This window comes from Neofelis nebulosa, chromosome 13 (assembly GCF_028018385.1).
Source record: "Neofelis nebulosa isolate mNeoNeb1 chromosome 13, mNeoNeb1.pri, whole genome shotgun sequence".
In the NCBI taxonomy this organism is placed as follows: domain Eukaryota; kingdom Metazoa; phylum Chordata; class Mammalia; order Carnivora; family Felidae; genus Neofelis; species Neofelis nebulosa.
The window spans coordinates 81393888-81410874 of NC_080794.1; the positions used below are offsets into that span (position 1 = coordinate 81393888).

At 45.8% G+C, this 16987-nt stretch overlaps 1 protein-coding gene across 2 annotated transcripts in view; it reads left to right on the top strand.

The window, feature by feature from the left end:
- The window catches only part of PLPP4 (phospholipid phosphatase 4), a 127990-nt gene that overhangs the window by 47355 nt on the left and 63648 nt on the right, over window positions 1-16987 (top strand). Inside the window, exons 3-5 of one of the 2 annotated variants that reach the window (XM_058697955.1) lie at window positions 7811-7901; window positions 12645-12708; window positions 14295-14419. The exons of the other annotated variant lie outside the window; for it this stretch is intronic. Of the exons in view, the coding sequence (XP_058553938.1) occupies window positions 7811-7901; window positions 12645-12708; window positions 14295-14419 (280 nt within the window). The remainder of the gene's footprint in view (window positions 1-7810; window positions 7902-12644; window positions 12709-14294; window positions 14420-16987) is intronic. 2 annotated transcript variants of the gene reach the window in all.

Consider the following 16987-nt stretch of genomic DNA (forward strand, 5'->3'; position numbering starts at 1 on the left):
GATTTCACATTTTACGTGCTGTAAGACACAATTTGGAGATGAATGCTCGTATGGGATATTGTGAGAAATTTGTGGCTGTGTCCTAGATTTGTGAACAATGGATTGTTTTGAAGTCTAGATACAAATGCCACAAATACCCTGGCTGCAGACACACATAGGAGGGGGTACATTTGCATGTTGGCAGAGGTGGATAGGAGGCAGTAAAGGAGTTATTCAGTGCTGTGAGTCTCAGAGAATAGAAGTGTATTCAGCCTCAGATCCTGATTCCTACCCTCGAATCTCCTAAGGAGATAAGTTCAACCTTTTGTTTTGTTAGTGGTAGTTGATGTATTTCATTCATTTGGTCACAAGATTTAATGCAGGCTCCATAATAACATGAGGAAAGCAGCAGATACATTTATAATACACGTAACACAAAGAGGAAAAATATTTTGTCACCACATAAATCAGATTTTTTTTTTCTTCTGGATTTTATTAAGAGTTTAATATAAAATATCATCTGTTTGCTTTGATCCATTAAAACCTTCAGGTGTTTATGGAAGACTGTAATAAAATATATATTTTCAATGTTTTTTAAAACAAAGTTGGTTTCTTTAGAAGGCTCAAGTTTTATTGTTTAATACATAAAAAAAATCTTGGGGTCTGTTTTACTTATGGTTGGAGTGGGTTTTTTGTTTTGTTTTGTTTTTGAGAGAGAGTGCATGTGCATGTGTGTGAGTGGAGGAGGGGCAGAGAGAGAGAGAGAGAGAGAGAGAGAGAGAGAGAGAATCTCAAGCAGGCTTCATGCCCAGCATGGAGACTGTTGGGGCTCAATCTCATGAATCGTGAGGTCATGACCTGAACTGAAATCAAGAGTCGGTCAGACACTTACCCAACTGAGCCACCCAGGTGCCCCTTGGTTGGAGTGTTTTAATCTAAAGGCAAACTTTTTAACTTCCTAACCAAAGTGTTATTTAAAGACAGCTTGTAATAAACCACATGTCTTTTGATTGGGAAATTAGTGCCTCTGGAGCGGTGTGTGTGTGTGTGTGTGTGTGTGTGTGTGTGTGTGCGTGTGCGCACACGCATGTATGTTTTAGAGGAGCCACTTGGTCAGAGGTCACAAAAACAGTATTAAAATGGTAGGGGATTGAGTTAAGTACAGAGTCAATGGTGATAACATCACCAGGAAGCCCCTCTCATTTTCTCTGTCTTTGGCACTTTCAGCTACGGTGACGATGGAACTTCTACCTGGAAGTTGGGTGTGGTTGGATTGTTTGATTCTGAGAGTTTGTATCCCTTGATGACTCTGGGCTCCTGTTGACCAGAGAGACAGGCTGAGAATTCTTTTCACATATACTGAGTCTTGAATTAACATTTCTGGGAAGTTCCCAAACTTTTAGCTGTCTTTATGGAAAGCTGCTTCCTTATTCAGAAGACGTCATGGTTCCCTCCTGAGTGTGTGGGGTTTATCATAGCATCTTTGAAAACCTGCTTTTTGCTGTAGGAAGACTTAGTTTGTGTTGTTTTTTGCTTTTTAGTATACTCTTTGTTTCTGTCTTAGTAGTTGTGTCTTTGTAGATTCAAGGAACATTTCCAGCCTGCTGTGGGTAAGAAAAGCCATAGGAGCTTCAGGTGATGGGAAGTCAAATCAGATCTGGGGGGTATATCCTGCATATAGGGGTCCTACAAGCTTCTGGTGGAGATGGTACTCTAAAGAAAAATAGAATCTAGAAAGGGCTAGAGGCTTGGGTAAACTTGCAGGGAGCTTCCTCATCGCCATCATCACCATCACCATCATCATCATCATCATCATCATCATCATGATGGCAGTACCAACAACAAGTAACATCTCTGGAATACAGGAGTTGTGCTCACCACTTTACAGTGGCATCTGAGATAATCCCTGTCACAATCTGTTGAGGTCATCACTTTTGGAATCCCATAATTTCAATGGAGAAAATGGCAACTGCAATGAGATTCAGGAACTTGTCCAAGGTTATACAACCAGCAGTTGCTAGACCCCGATTTGAATGCCAGCTGCCAGAGGCTAGACCCTCATGGACCCACTCAACTGTGATGTCTCCTTCGGGGCTCAGGTGATGTGGAAAGGTGGTGAGAAGCCGATCGCATGCACAAGAGCTGGTGTGTCAAGGCACAGACACAAGCAAGCAGGGGCCATGTGGGCCCAGTGAACAGGGCCCAGGGACACAGACATGAACATGATTGGATGGACCCAGGAAAGCTCTTGATAGGTAAGCTCAGGTAGTGAGTTGATGGGATGATTGGTGTTCCCCAGTTGCTTTACTTGGCTTAAACAAACAAACAAACAAACAAACAAACAAACCCTACCCAACACCTGTCCTTTGCCCTTGTTCTTTCTGCCCTGGCCACAATGAGTCCAGAAGATTTACTTCTGTAAAATATTACTGATACCGTGTTGATTCGATAACAGTGTTTCCTATTCTAGTATAGAATGCTTCTAGGGAAGACAGAAAGTTAATTTTGGGGGGAGGAGGGAAGGAAAAGAGACAAAGCTGGCTCATGATAGACAGTTTAATTTTTAGACTCTTTGCAAAAGTCGTAGACAGCTCTTTTCTCCGTGATGGGCTGTAATTTCTTACCCACAGCAAGGCCCTTTCCAGGTGTCTGCACTGCATGTCCTGGGTTGTCTCTATAAGCACTTTTCAGCACATCTGTCAAGTTCCAGAAATTAAGGCACTCGGCGCCTGTTGTTTGTCTGATATGAATGAACTCCGGTGACAAGCTCTTCTCTGGTTAACATCCTGACATCAGAGTTTGAGCCCTTTCGTTGTTAAAAGTTCTCGGTATACTTGTGCCCCTCCCACGTCAGACACACTGGGCCTGCTTTGTCATTTTCCAGAAGCATCCTGGAAGTACCGTGTCTTGTATCAGTGCCGCAGGTGACCCACCTTCTGGAGCAGCAGTGGCCGGGAACTGACAGTACTTCCTGTGTTGGTTTCATTGGTGGACGCACAAGGCCGGTTCCCCGGTGGAGACTCTGGTCGCTGGTCGTGTAGGCAGTGGCAGGTTGCCTGGATGAATTAGGCTCTTCCCTGTTCCTGACTTCCTCCCGGCACTGCTCAGACTCAGGGCATAGGGGACGGGAGCTTCAAACCGCTTTGTTCCCAGTAGTGTGGTCACGGGATCCTGGTACTCCTTTACTGGTTTGGGTCATTTGTTAACACTTTTCCCTGGGGAAATAATGACATCGCAGCATCCAGTGGATGCTGGATGCTAACTGCTGGATTCTCTGGGTCGGGCTTCTCTGTACATTCCAGACTGGATTGCCTCAGATCCCCTTTCTAGCCATGTGACTTGGAAGAATCACCTACCCTCTCAGTGCCTCAGTTTCCTTACTTGTTTAAAGGGCCTTTGATAACACTCTTCTCCCCCTCCTGCAGTGTTGAGAGCATCAAGTGGGGTGATAGACTTCCAGTGCTTTGTTTAGTGTGTGGTACAGAAGAAGCATTCAATAACTGCTGGTGAATTTAAATCCCAGTAGCAATATTTATTATGGATGGTATTGTTGCACCCATCTTAGAGATGAGAAAACTGAGATCCAAAGGTGAAGAGGTTGAGTGACTTGGTCATGGCCACAGAGCTGGTAAGCGTCAGAGCTGGAGCTTGAACCCAGCTCTCCTTAATCGGAGTCTGTTCTGCACATTGTGTTTCTCAGCCTGTATAATAGCACCAGGCAAAACCAGCCACAAACTGGACCCTGCCTGATGAGATATATTATCTTGATATTTGGGTTCTGTGCACTACAGTTAATTAGTAGCTGACAAAGCCATTCTTTAATGCAAGAATGATCTCAGCCTCAGTTTCCTCACCTGTAAGATGAGGCATTTGGACCAAGGTGATCGCTGCAATTCAAGACTCCAGCCCAGGCAGCATATGGAAGTGCAGGTTGGGGTTTCTAGGCCCACCGGGTGCGTGCCTTTGAGAATTCATTTCTTTCTTGGTTTTGTTACCTGTGCGAGGAGGATGTTTCCCCCAGGAGAGTAGTTAGAAGATTAGACAAATGTGAGGAAAGCCCGGCACACATAGTAGGTGCTGAATCCATGACAGCTGTCCCTAACATTTCTGTGACTTACCCATGTTCCTGGATGTGAGCCCCCTTACTTCCCCCTCCAGCTCCAGAGAAAAGGCATTTACCATGTTTTATTAATGCTTCTTACTTCTAAGGTGAGAACTGCTATAACACCATGGCTAAAATCCCAGAGCTTGATATAAAAACAGTCTGGGTATAAATCTCCACTTTACCACTCAGTAGCTGTGTGCCTTTCAGCAGGTTGCTTAACCTCTCTGTGCCTTAGTTTCCTATCCATAAAGTAAACGTGTGTTAATATGTTAATTTGCATGAAATGCCCAGAACATACCATGGTCCTAATTAAGTTTTCAGAGCACGTTAGTGCTGTTTATCACCCTTACGTCCGTACGCGGGGCAGCCCTGTTCTCGTAACTAGTGAGGGAAACTCAAGCATGGAGAAGGGTTCAGTCTGTTTTCCGCGTCCTGCAGTAGTGGTTGGCTGGAATTCATCATTATGGTCTCTCTCCGGTCCCTCTTAATAAGCACTCAGCGTTCACTGTCTTTCCACTGGGCTCATTCCCAGAATTTAAAAAACATTCAAAGCTTGGAAAAGTTAACCTAAGGGAAAACAATAGCAGGGGAAATTTTGCCTGCCTTTGTCCTACATGTCCACATCTGTTTGGAAGTAGAAGTGGTCACCCCCACTTCCTGTCTGTGTGTCTTTGTCTCCAAGGGCTCAGGCAGTGGAGCAGCCGCCTTTAAAGGCTTTTGCAGGAGCGGTGGAAGGGGTGTGCCCTGGATTTCATTCAGTCTGGTTTGTTGGGTGAAAGGGGGGTACCCATTCTTGTTTCCACTCCTCTTACTCAGTTCGGGGGTGCTTCCGCCCAGAAGGAAGTTGTTTTCCTAATGGGTTGGCTTCTGGGGCTTAATCTCTTAAATCTACCTTTTAGTTGGAAAATCTTGGTAAAAAGGGGGAGAGATGACACATGTAAATATGTCTCCGGCTATGCTGACTTGAAGACTGTGCTGTCCAAGGATATGGCAGATATGTTTCCAGGAAGAAGAAGTGGGATCGGAGCCCAAGTGTCATTAGGATGAGGGGAGGAAAGAAAGATGGCTACACCCTCAGGCACAGACATTTCTGTGGCCGCCTGGGTGATGGGTGCTGTGGTTCTTCCTCTGATGCATTCCCTCATGTGAAGCTCATGAGCTGGGGAGCCCTCGCCCTCCTGGGTGACTAGCATAGGCCTAGGAAGTAGTTTCCTGGTGGTTCTAGAAAACAGACCAATGTGCATCTACGTAGGAAAGTTGTAGAAGGGGTGAAATTAAGTGATGGCTCTGGTTGGGCCATCAGAGTTGGGGGGGGTGCTGTTGGAAGTAGGGGAGCTGAGACAGGAAGCGGTGCTCAGGGAGATCCCCTTGGCCATCAGGCTGCGAGCCTGGAGCCACTGGGTGGTCCTGATGCCTTCTCCGGCTCCTGCTCACGGGCCTGGAGCTATCGGTCTCCCCTGTGGTGTCCCTGTCTCCTCTTGGTTGGTACACTCCGGCTCAGGATCTCCTGTAGGCAGCCTCTGAGGTAGGCGAGGTCTTGCCAACTCGTATTTTTTCTGGGGTTTTATGTCAGTCTTACCTTAGAGTATTCCATCCGGGATTGCCTTGTAATGTTGTCTCTAGTCCTGCGCTATTCTGGTACTTAAGGTTGAATATCAGTGGGGTCACTGTGCGCCATTCACTGTTGAGTGAGCTGCTTTTCCCTATTGGGGAGTGTGTGGCCTCGTCTGCGTGTCTGATGTGAGAGGAAACAGGGAGCTAAGGACTTCTTGGACCTTGACTGTAACTTTGGACTTAAGTAAGCAGGGGCTTCCATCATCACTCTTGAAACACTAAATGCGTGAGTCAAACCTCTGACACCAGCATCAGTATCATTTGAGACACCTGGTACAAAATGTAGATTCCCAGATGTGTCTTGTAAGGCTACTTGAGCTTTGTAATGAACCCGACTGTTATTCAAGTGTGAGAGCCACCCAGGCACCCCTGGGAACTTCCACAGATGTCGCTGGAGGTATTAATGCCCAAGTGAGCATTGCCTTTTCCAGTCGCCCTTGGGGAAATCTTCTGCTTCTCTGCTCTAGTTCTGAATCTCCTCTTACACAGCTGCCCTTAGACTGGTGCCACATTCTTCTGAATACCTTCCATGGTGATAGGACTTGCTGATTTGGTGTTTAAACAGCTAAGTCATTCAGGGCCACAGCTGATAAGGAGGCGCATCCAGCTGGTTACTGCCATTGTAATGGGAAAGAAACCAGCCAGCAAGGGGAGGGGTTTTCTCATGTCTCGTGAGCTGCCTCTGAAGACGGTTCCCAGAGAGGAGACCCCAGGATGTGCCGAGCTCTTGCAATCTAGTTGTAGCAAGTGTGTAGAGCATCTCCGGTCGTTTTGAAAGACTGTGTTCATTTGGGTGAATTGTTTTTATAAAAGAAAAGTGTCTTCTAGCCAAGCCTATCCCCATTAGAAAGTCCCTTTCCAAAAAGTGGCATTACATTACAGGTGGAGATTTCCAAAGGTGTGACCACTATAGTCAATAGTCACCAAACCCCACCCTTCCTACCACTGTGTATTAGGTCAGTTGTGAATTTGTGAGATAATTAGTCCCTTCTGATATTGTTTTCCTGAGATGTTATAATCAGTAAGGAAGTAACTTCAATACTGTTCTCCTGGTTGTTGGAATGTTGAAAACAACTAATTGTAGAATGCTGAATAAAGGCTAGATATGGCAGGCAGAAAACCTGGTCTCCAAAGCCTGGCCTTGCTACTCACCAGCTGTATGTCCTTGGGCACATCATTTAGTCCCCAAGCCTGGCAAAGATAGTCACAGAGTCATCATGAGGATTTAAGAGACGCCGGTGCCTGATGCTACCCAAACATAGTTCCTGCCTCATAGAGTGCTCTGTAATCAATGTTGCTTGCATCTGAATCCCACCAGCTTGATTCATTAAACACTTATTGTACTCTTCTGTGTGCTTTGGGCCAAGGCAGGGGAGGAGATGGAAGAAAGGAAGGGAGACGGTAAGCAAAAGTATTAAACTCTGCTTTGTGGAGGAAATGAAATTCAGTAAAAGAACACCAAAGAAAATGAATCGATTGACTCTAAGCAAGTCCAGTGTGTTGCCAGAGAGATGGGGATGGGAGGCCAAGGGTTCTTTCTGCAGTGGAGGGTGTGAGGGGGTCCTCTGGCAAAGATGAGTCATCATTATAGGCTATTCTTTCCTGTTTAAAAAGCCACCACTCTGGGGCACCTGGGTGGCTCAGTCAGTTGGGTGTCCAACTTCGGTTCAGGTCACGATCTCTCAGCTCGTGGGTTCGAGCCCCACGGTGGGCTCCGTGCTCACAGCTCAGAGCCTGGAGTCTGCTTCGGATTCTGTGTCTCCCTCTTTGCCCCTCCCCTGCTCACACTCTGTGTCTCCCTCCCTCTCTCTCTCAGAAATAAACATTTTAAAAAAAATTAAAAAAAAAAAAACAAACTAAAAAGCCACCACTTTAAAGGTGGCTCCCAGCAATTGCAAATCAATTATAACCCACAATCAGACCTCCAGTTTTTTTTTTTTTAAGTCGTCAGAGCCTCTAAGTATAGATATAAATCCTCCTTCTTTGAGGTCAGGAGTTCAGTAACATCATTCAACTAGTGAGTCTAAATGAAACTAACTTGAACTAATTACCAATCAGCCCTCTGATAGCAAACTGCTGTCCTCATAAGGGATTATTTGTTATTTTTTCCAGGCAATTTCTTTCCTCACACCCCTGGCTGTTATTTGTGTGGTGAAAATTATCCGGCGAACAGACAAGACTGAAATTAAGGAAGCCTTCTTAGGTAGAGTATTCACAGTTCTTGCTCTAGGGGATGGGGCTGAACTTAATTAGATCAGTAGATTTAAAAAATCTCTGTTGGACCCAGCTGATTTTTCTCTTGGTTAAATTAAACTTGGGAGAAACAAGAGAAGGTAAACTTTTAGCCCTAAGAAGAGCCAATTCGCAGATGGTAAAAAACATCTTAACCTTCAGTGGCAGCCTGGCTGCTGTCCATTGTGCTGAATGTGAATGTCCGTCTGTACATCCCAGATCTGTGCTACTCAGGCACAGGAGCAGAGTAGCTCTTAGTGGTAAGGCAAAGATGATCTGAAACTGTCACTATTGACTGCCAAATCCCACATTTGTGACTAATAAATTACAGGCAATTCAGAAATCAGGCACAGATTTCTTGACCTGTCACCATTGGCTGGAGGCACAAATGGGCAAAAGCAGATGTAAAATATAACAGAATTCGGAAATAAACTCTATAACTCATCTTTTTGGGGACATTTCTAAAATTAAGCAATTTTTATTGTATAGAGAGTGTCGTAGTCTTTGCCATCTTTTATAAGACCGTTGTAACAAATTCTCCCCAAGCTAAGCTGTATCTGCATGTGACGCAAGTTTGACATTTTTAAGATTAAATCCGTTTTTATGATCTGCATATTAGTTAAAGGACTGAGTAAATGACAATATTAAGAGAAAGCAAAGGTAATTGGCTTGCTGAGTAACCCAAATAAACTTGCCAACAGCCAGGTTTTCAGCTTTCTGATCCTTAGGAAAACTGAATTATGTTTATTTTTTGACACCTCATAAAAGCTCTCCAAACTCTTACATAAACTGTGTTTTTGATGTGTTGTATGGACTTTATTATTCAGTTAGATAATATATCTGGAAAAATGAGATATTGCCCCTCTGAGGGTATGTTTGTAAATTATTAGGCTTTGAGGAAATGAAAAGGTAGCAAAACATGGTCTTCTCTTTTCTTGGTACAAGAATGAGTATAAGGGCAAAATCTTGGCTAGGCAGAACAGTTAAGGGGCTTTGTGCTCTGACACAGGACAGGAAACATTTCTTACATAACCAGGCTTTGGTTAGGCTCTAATTGAACAGAACAGAATCTCTCTCCAATTAGCTCATATAAATTAGGGGTTTAGTTACAGGGTTATATCAGCAATCTCACAGATAGCCACGAATAGGGGGAAAAGGGACAGAGGAACAGTATGGGAACTAGAATAGGGAGCCGGGCCATCGGGGCGGGAATATAGACATGCTTCTCTCTGTAATGTGCCTTCCCTCTACTTCTCAAATGTCCTGCCTAATCCTCCAGTGGGCCCATCATTTCTGCTGCCCCATACTTTTGGTTTCTATGGGGTTCGAGCTTGCAGCGGTAGGCGCTCCTGCCCCACACCCATAGGACTGTCACCTCCAATGCCTACCTCCAAGTACCTCTGCATCTAATGGACCAGACTTCCTGGGCAGACCCTCTGGCTCAGCCCATTTTTCTTACCCGGACACAAAAGTCATGAGTCCCTGGCCAGCCTATAGGTGCCCTATCTCAGGTCAAGTGTTTACCCGGCTGCTTATCTGTGGATTGGGGATTTGGCAGTCATATGATCTCAGTCCCCTCAGCTGATGTGGCAGAAAGGTCAGTTTTTCCAAGGAGGGCATAGTGCCCTCCACATGGGGGTGGAGCAGCCAGGGCAGTGTTTGGATAAATATTCCCATGGTCCCTGAAACGTCCTACTGGGAGTCGTCTCAGTTGACCTGGCAATCCTTTGCCTTACTTTTTATTCTAGTTGTTCCCCTGGAACCGAGTCCCAAGGTAATATGACTGTGGGTAAGACCTGTCTCTCATGGTTATGGTTATAATTTACTGCCAGCTTTTGGAGTTGTGTGTTGTTATGGCAGTAAGTGACTTCTCTAGACCTTTTCATTTTCTGCTAAATCTCCCTTAGAGTGACATTTAGAAATTGCACACCATATCCTGCCTCCTATATGTTAACACAGAAGGTGGAGTTATTGGATGTTCTGTTTGCCTAAATAAATGAGAGCTTGCCCTGTAAAAATGATAAAGAGCCTCCTGTTGTACACAGGTGTTTTTTTTTTTTAAATAACTTCTTTTAGGAAGCCTTGGAAGTAGGGGGCTGGAAGAGTAATCTTTAAAAACCAAGGACAGAAAATCACGTGTAGTGTTTCCAGTGTTATCTGGAGTTCAGGACTTTCTCAGTGAGAGTGGTTTAGTGTTCAGGTCCCTTCTTTAGCAGACCTGAATCCCGAGTCCTTCCTTTATCTGCATGTCCACAGTGGCCACCTTTGTGCGTGTGCCGTGGAACAAGATGGGTGAGGGTTGCCCCCATGCAGCATCCAGCTTTTAGGGGTTTGGCTGCAGAACAGCCGATTGGTATAACAGAGACCCCTGTTATGGAAATACCACAGTGCTGAATTCCCAACAAGCAAAGTAACAGCAAAAGCCCTCTAATCCTTTGGGATGCATATAAGCAGTATTGTTCTCAATACAGGCCTCTCGGAGGCTAACTCACTGGATACTTCACTTTGAATTTCTTTATCGGACATAGTCTGGTTTTTCTTTGGTTTTGTTTGCGTAATTCTCTCAAACCCACTGTGCTGTGGGATGTTGTAAACACAGCCCTTATGAAACAGACCCACTGGGTTATTGTTAGTCAACAAACATCCCTGATTGGGGCCATTCATTTCCTGCTCAGCCAGCCTTTCATGCGTCTGATCTGGGCGCAGCCTACCCTCTGGTATCAGTGAGAGGCCCCCATATTGGTCCCCCAGGGGTTGTACTATTCAGACAAAAATAATCAGTTCAGTTTACTTCCAGAATGCTGAGATGACTTTCACCCTAAATAGCACCAGTTAGGAGCCCGATTGTCTTCTGTCTCCTTCAGGCTTTTAGATCAGAGAGTGAAGTTGCCAGCTGTTGGTGGTTACATCTCATCTACACATTTTCTAGTTCAGCTACTTGAAACTTTTCAAAGAACTGCCCTGTGTTACAATAAACCCAGCCGGTGCTGAGGCTGGGGACATGTATGGTGTTCTGGATCCATGAAATTCCCTAAGGGCGTTGGGAGATCAGCTAGCAATGCTTGTTTCCGGAGACCTCCTCGGTGCTGAGGCCATGCTAGGACCCGAATAAGAAGGAGTCTGACCCAGCTGGGAAAACCCAGCAGTGAGTCTGCCAAACCAGCTCTAGCAGGAAAAGATCCCAGTCCTGCAGGGTGATCCCACAGCCTGTGAATTGTTATAGCTCTGGGGAGAATACATCAGTGAAGATAGCTCAGGGCATTTTCCCTCCTCTCTGCAAAGGAGACCTCTCAGCAGTGTTCTGAGGTGGCAAGAGAGGAGGGAAGCCAGCATTTCAGAAGGAAGGGTCTGTGTGTACAGGATGTAATCAGCGGGATCTCTCTGAATTCCCCCATGCCCGGTTCCGATTTATACATCCCAGTTGCCTGCTTGGTGTGTTAATGGCAGTGCGGGGCTGTCACTCTTGCTCTTCACACTGGTGGCCCATCCGTCCTTTGCTGCCACACTCAGACATGGCCAGTTGTTGCATGTCTCGCTCTTAGGTAATTTGTTTCCCTTTGACAAAAGTATTCATTTGAACCGGTCCCTCCCATTCTCTCTGCTTCCCATGACTTGTTAAAAGCAGATAGGTTTTGTATCAATCTCCGTGGCCGGTGCCCTCAGTGACTGTGTCAGCCATCCCATAGTACTTTCTGCTTGTAGAACACATTTGTCTCCCTTGATGACCATGAACTGGTCCAGGCAGTTCCTTCCTGGAAATGTCCCGCCACTGCTATTTTCTTCCATAAATCTCAGCTACTGTTGAACAGTTAATATTTGCCAAAGGGAAACGGTAGCTTATATGTTTTATTATTCAACAAAACAATGGAATGGGGGCATCAATAGGTTTTTATTGCTTATGCACGGTATTTGACCTTCCATTATGTTGACTTGCCTTTTGTGAGGTCTTGATAAATATGGGAGAGACCTGGGAGGTCCTTGCAGGGAAAGCTCTCTCCCTTTGGATGATCTGTACTTCAGCCAGCAAAATCCTTCCAAGCCACTTAGAGAAAGTTTCCATGCTGTATATTTTTTAAATAATGTATTCCAGAAGTTCCTACTGCCTTAGATGGCAAAAAGGTACCACCTGGCCAACCTTCTCAAAACCCAGTGAGGTGTTGGGACTGTTTACTTTCTCAGAAAGTGATTTGTTTGATAACGAATGGACAGCTGTCAGCAGGTGAAGAGTCAACAAAGAGATAATCACCAAGTGGGAATGTCCCACTCCGAAGACGGATACCAGCAGATGCTGTGATTAGAATTATGTTTGAGAAGATTGCCAGAAAGAAAGAAAAATGTTAGTTTCTTGCTACCACTAAGAGGAATTCTATATGCTGTAGTATTAAATCTGTTCCTATCAGGCCAGAACATAATGGATGTGTTCCTTTCCAATATTAAAAATATTAAAAAGTCAGGGAGGAGAGATAAATTTCATGTCATAGGGGCTTGGCATTTTATGAGTCACTCTCCGGAGTCTTGTCTTAATTATATTTTACTCTAGCCATGCAGACTTACCTCTGTTTTTTTAAAGTATTGGTTCATATTTCTATGGTCGTAAATCGAATAGTATTATCATGGAACGGTGATGTTGATGATGATGTTGATGATGATGAGGATGATGATTGTGATTGGGAACCAGCTCATTATTTTTCTGTCTGTTGGTTTTGTTTTGTAGCAGTATCCTTGGCTCTTGCTTTGAATGGAGTCTGCACAAACACTATTAAGTTGATAGTGGGAAGGTAAGTTGCAAAAAGAAACAAATGGCTTAGACTCTCAAGGTCATCTGTGGATTGGCACATGGGAAGCGATTCCTCTTCTCCATTATCTTGCCTCTCTATTGACTGCTCCAGCAGTGAGCTAGTCTCCATAGAGGTGAACGGTCGAAAGACCTGAATTTGAGGCCTGACTTCAGCCTTGACTAGCTGTTGGCCTTGGACAGGTTAGCTCCCCTCTCAGAACCTCAGCATTTACTGATTATCTACCTGGTGGAGGGTGCTGGCCAGGTAGCAAGAGGGCAGAAGGTAGATACAGATTGGGCCATGCATCACCTGGGGCTGTGGTATTCTTCCAACTTTCTGTTTAGAGTTGCTGTGAGGCCCCGATAAAATGCTGGCTCCCAGGCCTTGTCTGCTCTAAGGTTCTGGTTTAGTAGGTGAATAACTACATTTGGAGAACATGAGCCGATAAGGGGAGAGAGAGTACGCCAGCAGCTCTGATAGATTATTGATTCTGATTATTGATAGGTTATAGATATTGATAGACTATTATTGGGCCTAGATCCGAGAGCTGGGAAGATCAGGAAGTCAGAGTGACCCAATATGTGCAGAAAAGGGCCCTAGCGTTTATAGAACTAGCAGAGCCTTGCCCATGGCTGGCCTTCAGCAAATATTAGTTGAATTAATGGGAAATGATCGGCTATCACCCATCTGTGTAAAACTCCTCACCTGAGGGAGACAAAAAAACATGGGGTGAAGTGTGTTGGTGCAAGAATCCAATTGCTTGCTTTTGCCACTTACTGGTTGTATGTGACCTTGGGCAGGAGCATTACGTTTCTCAACCTTCATTTTTGCAGCTATAAGATGAAGGAAGTCCCGGGGATGGCATAAGAATCATACGTTATGATGCTCATGCAGTGCCCAGCACTGTGCGTGGTCCCCAGGAAGGGCTCAGTCAATGCTGGCTATGTCTGCGACAGGTGGCTTGACCTCAGGGGGCCAGCTTCCGCCCACTTCCTGTGAGGTCTGCCTCCCTTGATGTGGGCCAGAGAGGCCAGCCTGGATGGCCATGAGCTGTGCATCATGGAGCTGAGTTGTAGGGTCCTCCCTCTCAGTGAGGTTAGGTGAAGCCTGCTATTCAATGAGGGGCAATTGGCCATCCAAATTCAAGATGTAGGGATGTGAGAAACCTGGAGTCTGGGGTCCTGAGAGCAGCCTCTGAATGGGAGCTGTGGATGGAGGCAGGAACCACCTTCTATTTCTCTGGCACTGTGCTTAGGGCCTCCTATCTAGTCATCTCCTCTGAACCTCACGACCTCACCTCTGGGTGGGTATCGATCTCCCCCTTTTACAGATGTGGAAACTGAGGCTGGGAGAGGCTACACCGCCTTCCCAAGGTCAGAAAACTAGTAAGTGGCCAAGCGGGAGTTCCAACTCAGAGCTTTCTGACCCTGAAGCCTGAGCTTCTCCCAAGACCCCCGTGGTCCATGGGGAGCTCTGTTGTCAGTGACAGGAGGAGCTGGGGGCAGCAGGGAGTGGTGGGGGTCAGCTTGGGGTTCATTTGTGACGGCAGCATTTTATATTGAAAATGTCCATGGTGTCTTTTGTAGACCTCGCCCCGATTTCTTTTACCGCTGCTTTCCAGATGGAGTGATGAACTCGGAAATGCACTGCACGGGTGACCCCGACCTGGTGTCCGAGGGCCGCAAAAGCTTCCCCAGCATCCATTCCTCCTGTAAGTTCACGGTGGCTGGGACCCTCTTTAATTCCGGGTCGTGTTTCCTGACCACTTGCCTTGAGATTTTCGGTCGAGAGGAAAATGCCGGGACATGAATGTTGAGCACAGTTCATTCTTCTTCCTTGTAGGCTTAGAAACAAGAATTTGCCAGCAAGTAATAAGCCTGTGGACGAGGCTCTAGAGTTTACAAGACATTGTATGTGTTGCTTTTATGAGCTCAGCAGAGTGTGACATGTGACACTTTACCCTTTGGCAGTGCGATTCAGGAGCCTGACAGTGCAAGGGAATTTATCATGTTCTCTGGGACCTTAAGCTTTTCAGCTCTGTGTTCTTATCTAGCTCATTCTTTCAGTGATGGTATTGTGTGTGTACCAATCTATAGCCCATACATACACATATACAAACACATAAACACACACACACACACACACACACACCAATATATAGTCTGGTTATAGATATGCAAGCTGGGACCAGCCTTAAAGCCAACACTAAGTAATACGAATCAGGTGCAGGGCGGTGTAGTGCAGAGCACATAGGTCTTTGAAGTGTGACAAACCCTGGTTCAGTCAGATATTAGCTCTGTGATTGGCCCTCTCCTGCCTCAGTTCCCGCTGTGTAAAATGGGGATGATAATGCTTCCATGATTGGTTGGAACGAGAGTTAAAATAAGTAATGATGATTGCTGTCATTTCTGGAGCAGCCACCAGGACAAAATGTGTAGGTGCGTTATCTTATTGAATCCACTCAACGTATACGTGAAGTACTCAGTACATGCGTTAAATCAACGGTACTCATCCATATTATTGTTTGTAGCCAGAGCTGAGGTTCCAGAATACGCGGGCTCATTCCGGCAATGTTTACGGAATGACTAAGTGCCAGGCACTGTGCCAGGTGTGGGGGACACAGAGGTAAATAAGACACAGCTCGTGTCCCGGGGAGTCCGGAGGCAGTGGCATGCTGTATATTTAGGTTGGTGATCCTGGGATCATTGGAGAAGCACTGTGGCCACCGGTGACCACTTGAGAGAGGCCACTCTTGTTACCCGAAGTCCTCGATTCCTTACAGGTCTGATGTTACTTGCCTTTGGCAGGTCTGTTACCTTAATCTTTCCTGTTTTCTCTAAGTACTTAAGACTGAGTACTTCTCCCTGATAGTGGCTGGATCAAGGAGTAACTATCCTGAGGTGCTTGTGGACATTTTGCTCAGAGCCCTTAGAGGCGAGAGCCCTGCCAACAAGATACTGGGGTTCCAGACACTCTAAGTGAGTTGCTGTTAACCTGTATAGTGGCCCCCCCACCCCAGGTCGGATTATCCCCATTTTACGCATAAGGACAGTGAAGCTCAGACAGGCTCAGTAACTTGTTCAAGAACCCTTTGTTGACCTTCATGCCAGCCTCTGACTCCATAGTGTCTCAGGGCTTTCAGTGTTTAAATACAATGAAGATTTATGTATGTATGTATGTATGTATGTATGTATGTATGTATGTATGTATTTATGTATTTGGCATAAATGAGTGAGGGACAGAGAGTCAGAGAGAGGGAGAGGGAGAGGGAGAGGGAGAGAGAGAGAGAGAGAGAGAGAGAGAGAGAGAGAGAGAGAGAGAGAGAAGAGGGGCTCACCAAAAGTGGGGCTTGAGCTCATCCAATGGGGAACATGAACTCAGGAACCACGAGATCATGACCTGAGCCGAAGTCAGATGCTTCACCGACTGAGCCACTCAGATGCCCTCCATGTTCATTTAAATAAATAACTCGTACTCTTGTCTGGTTTGTTGGAGACTACAGTGGGTTGAATAATGTTCCCCCAGAAGATATGTCCAAGTCTTAGCCCACAGAACCTGTGAACATGACCTTATTTGGAAAATAGTCTTAGCAGAGGTAATTAAGGATCTGGAGATGGGCTCATCCTGCATTTAGGGTGGCCCTAAGTCCAATGACAAATGTTCCCATTAGAGAAAGACAGAGGAATATTTGAGACACAGAGACACAGGTGAGAAGGCCACGTAAAGTTGGGGGCAGAGATCAGAGTGACACAGGGAGCCACCTGGAGCCACCAAATGCTGGAGAAGGCAAGGGAGGATCCTCTCCTGGAGGCTTCATGGGGAGCATGACCCTGCCACACCTGTTTGGGCTCCAGAACGTGAGAGAACACATTGCTGTTGTCGTTAGCCATCAGGCTGGTGGTCATCAGTAAGGGCAGCCCTGGGAAAAGAATACAGAGGCTGAGACTGAACACTTACCAGTTAATGGAAGGGGTTTGGCTATAGAGTCTCGGGGGAGATTGAGAGAAAACGCCTACTGAGTGTGCTTCCCTAGAATGCCCATAGTGAGGGCCCCACGGTGCATGAAGGTGGAGGGCCCAAGCTTCTCTGAGGCTACTTAAGGCAAAACATCCATTTGTAATCACTTCCCGCTCTGAGTTTATTTGTCCTTCTGAAGTCTCATTTTTTTTTTTTATGTTTATTTGAGAGAGAGAGAGAGAGAGAGAGAGAGACAGAATGTGAAGCAGGCTCCAGGCTCCAAGCTGTTAGCACAGAGCCCAACGTGGGGCTCGAACTCACG